The sequence below is a fragment of the Psammomys obesus genome, unplaced genomic scaffold (assembly GCF_907164565.1).
Source record: "Psammomys obesus unplaced genomic scaffold, mPsaObe1.curated_primary_1811, whole genome shotgun sequence".
Lineage (NCBI taxonomy): Eukaryota > Metazoa > Chordata > Mammalia > Rodentia > Muridae > Psammomys > Psammomys obesus.
The window spans coordinates 100307-102311 of NW_026590110.1; the positions used below are offsets into that span (position 1 = coordinate 100307).

Consider the following 2005-nt stretch of genomic DNA (forward strand, 5'->3'; position numbering starts at 1 on the left):
CTTAGAAATTACTCAGGATGGGGAGTGATTTCATTTATTTTAATGGTTTTCCTTCTAAGAAAATAGGAGGAAATATAATGTAGAAGATTAAATTCATTCACAATATAACACAGCATAAAAATGACTAAGTGATGATTCAGTCTCAGAAATTAAAGAATAAAGTGAAAAGGAGGAATGAAAAAGATAAAAGAGGTGTGAAGAGAAGTTGAAAAGAAAAGTGAAAAATACAGAGCAGAGATAGAAACTAGAAGACCATAGCTAAGTAAGTGGAGAGGCATAGAAATAAAAGAACAAGAGGAAGTAAAAAGATAATAAGCATTGCACAGTCTGTAATTCAGTAAGTGTAGTACATGCTGAGTCTTCAATGACAAATGTGCAGCACATAATATTTAGCAAAGTGGTTTTATTAAAAGGTAAGTGGCTGGCTGTAGTAGTGCACGCTTTTAATTGCAGCACCTGAGAGGCAGAGGCAGGAGGATCTCTGTGGGTTCAAGGCCAGCCTGGTCTACAGAGTGAGGACAAGACAGCTAGGGTTACACAGAGAAACTGTCTCAAAAAAACCAAAAAAAAAAAAAAAACCCTGTATTTTATTCAGTTTCCCTTTATGAGCTATAAATAGACATAAAGCATCAAAGACAAAAAGAAAAGAATCAATGGCAGATATAAAATATTAAACTACTTCACTCAATCTAGTATTTCCCCTTTAAACATTACAGGCTACCATCATATTCTTCAGTAAAAAGGAATTGAACAAGTTGCAGTGCCTTGCTTCCTGTCTGCTAGACTCTTCACAGTCTTTTGAGCAACCATTTTTGTGTTATCTCCTGAAGAGGCGATTGTCCCAGAAAGCATGGCCACAGTTTGCAATGACACCCATGGTGATTTTATCCTCCGTGGCTTCTCTGACAGGCCATATTTAGAAAAGTTACTTTTTTGGGTCATTTTGATCTTTTATTGTTTGACTCTTGCTGGAAATACAATCATAATTCTTGTTTCCTTGAAGGATCCAAAACTCCAGATCCCTATGTATTTCTTTCTTGCCAATCTTTCCTTATTAGATATTTGTTTCACTAGCAGCTGTGTGCCTCAAATGTTGGTTAATTTGAGAGGTCCAAAGAAGACTATCACCTATCATGGCTGTGCCACCCAGCTCTACATCTTCCTGTGGCTTGGTGCCACTGAATGCGTTCTTCTTGTTGCCATGGCTGTAGACCGTTATGTAGCAGTGTGTCACCCTCTGAGATATACAACTGTCATGCACCCCAAAGTCTGTCTGCAACTGGCTGTCCTTGCTTGGGGTGCTGGCCTGATTCAGTCTCTGATTCAATCTTCTGCTACCCTCAGATTGCCCTTTTGCTCCCACCGGGTGGTAGATGACTTTGTGTGTGAAGTTCCAGCCCTGATTCAGCTCTCCAGCGCAGATACTACCTATAATGAAGTCCAGATGTCCATAGCCAGTGCTATTCTCCTAGTGTTACCCTTGGTCATCATTCTTTCCTCCTATGGTGCTATTGTGAAGTCCGTGATGAAGATAAAGTCGACGACAGGGCAGAAAAAAGCATTTGGCACCTGCACTTCTCATCTTCTCATTGTCTCCCTCTTCTATGGTACAGTCACAGGCGTCTATCTTCAGCCTAAGACTCACTATGCTCAGGAACAGGGCAAGTTTCTCACCCTTTTCTACACTGTAATAACTCCAACTCTTAACCCTCTCATCTATACGCTGAGGAACAAGGAGGTAAAAGGAGCAGTGATAAGACTGGGGTGGAGGGCTTGGAGCTCCCACAGATAACTAGGGATGCTGGCAAGGATGTTTCTGTTTCTTGACTTGAAAAATCAAAACAATCTTAGCTAAAAATTCTTGAGGCAGGCCTCCCCAAAGCCAAGAATAGCTTCATTTTGTTTGGGGTGTGATATTAGCTTCATTCATCAGTTATTGATTAGACCCTTGATTTCTTCTAGGTACTGATTCAGGCACAATGAGATAGACAAATTATTTTAATAG

General features: G+C 40.1%; 1 protein-coding gene across 1 annotated transcript; it reads left to right on the top strand.

Moving 5' to 3' along the window:
• The first annotated feature begins 850 nt into the window (after positions 1-850).
• LOC129676218 (olfactory receptor 2H2-like) lies at positions 851-1792 on the top strand. The gene has a single exon (XM_055606547.1). It carries the CDS (start codon positions 851-853, stop codon positions 1790-1792), a length of 942 nt encoding a protein of 313 aa, XP_055462522.1.
• Positions 1793-2005: the final 213 nt, after the last annotated feature.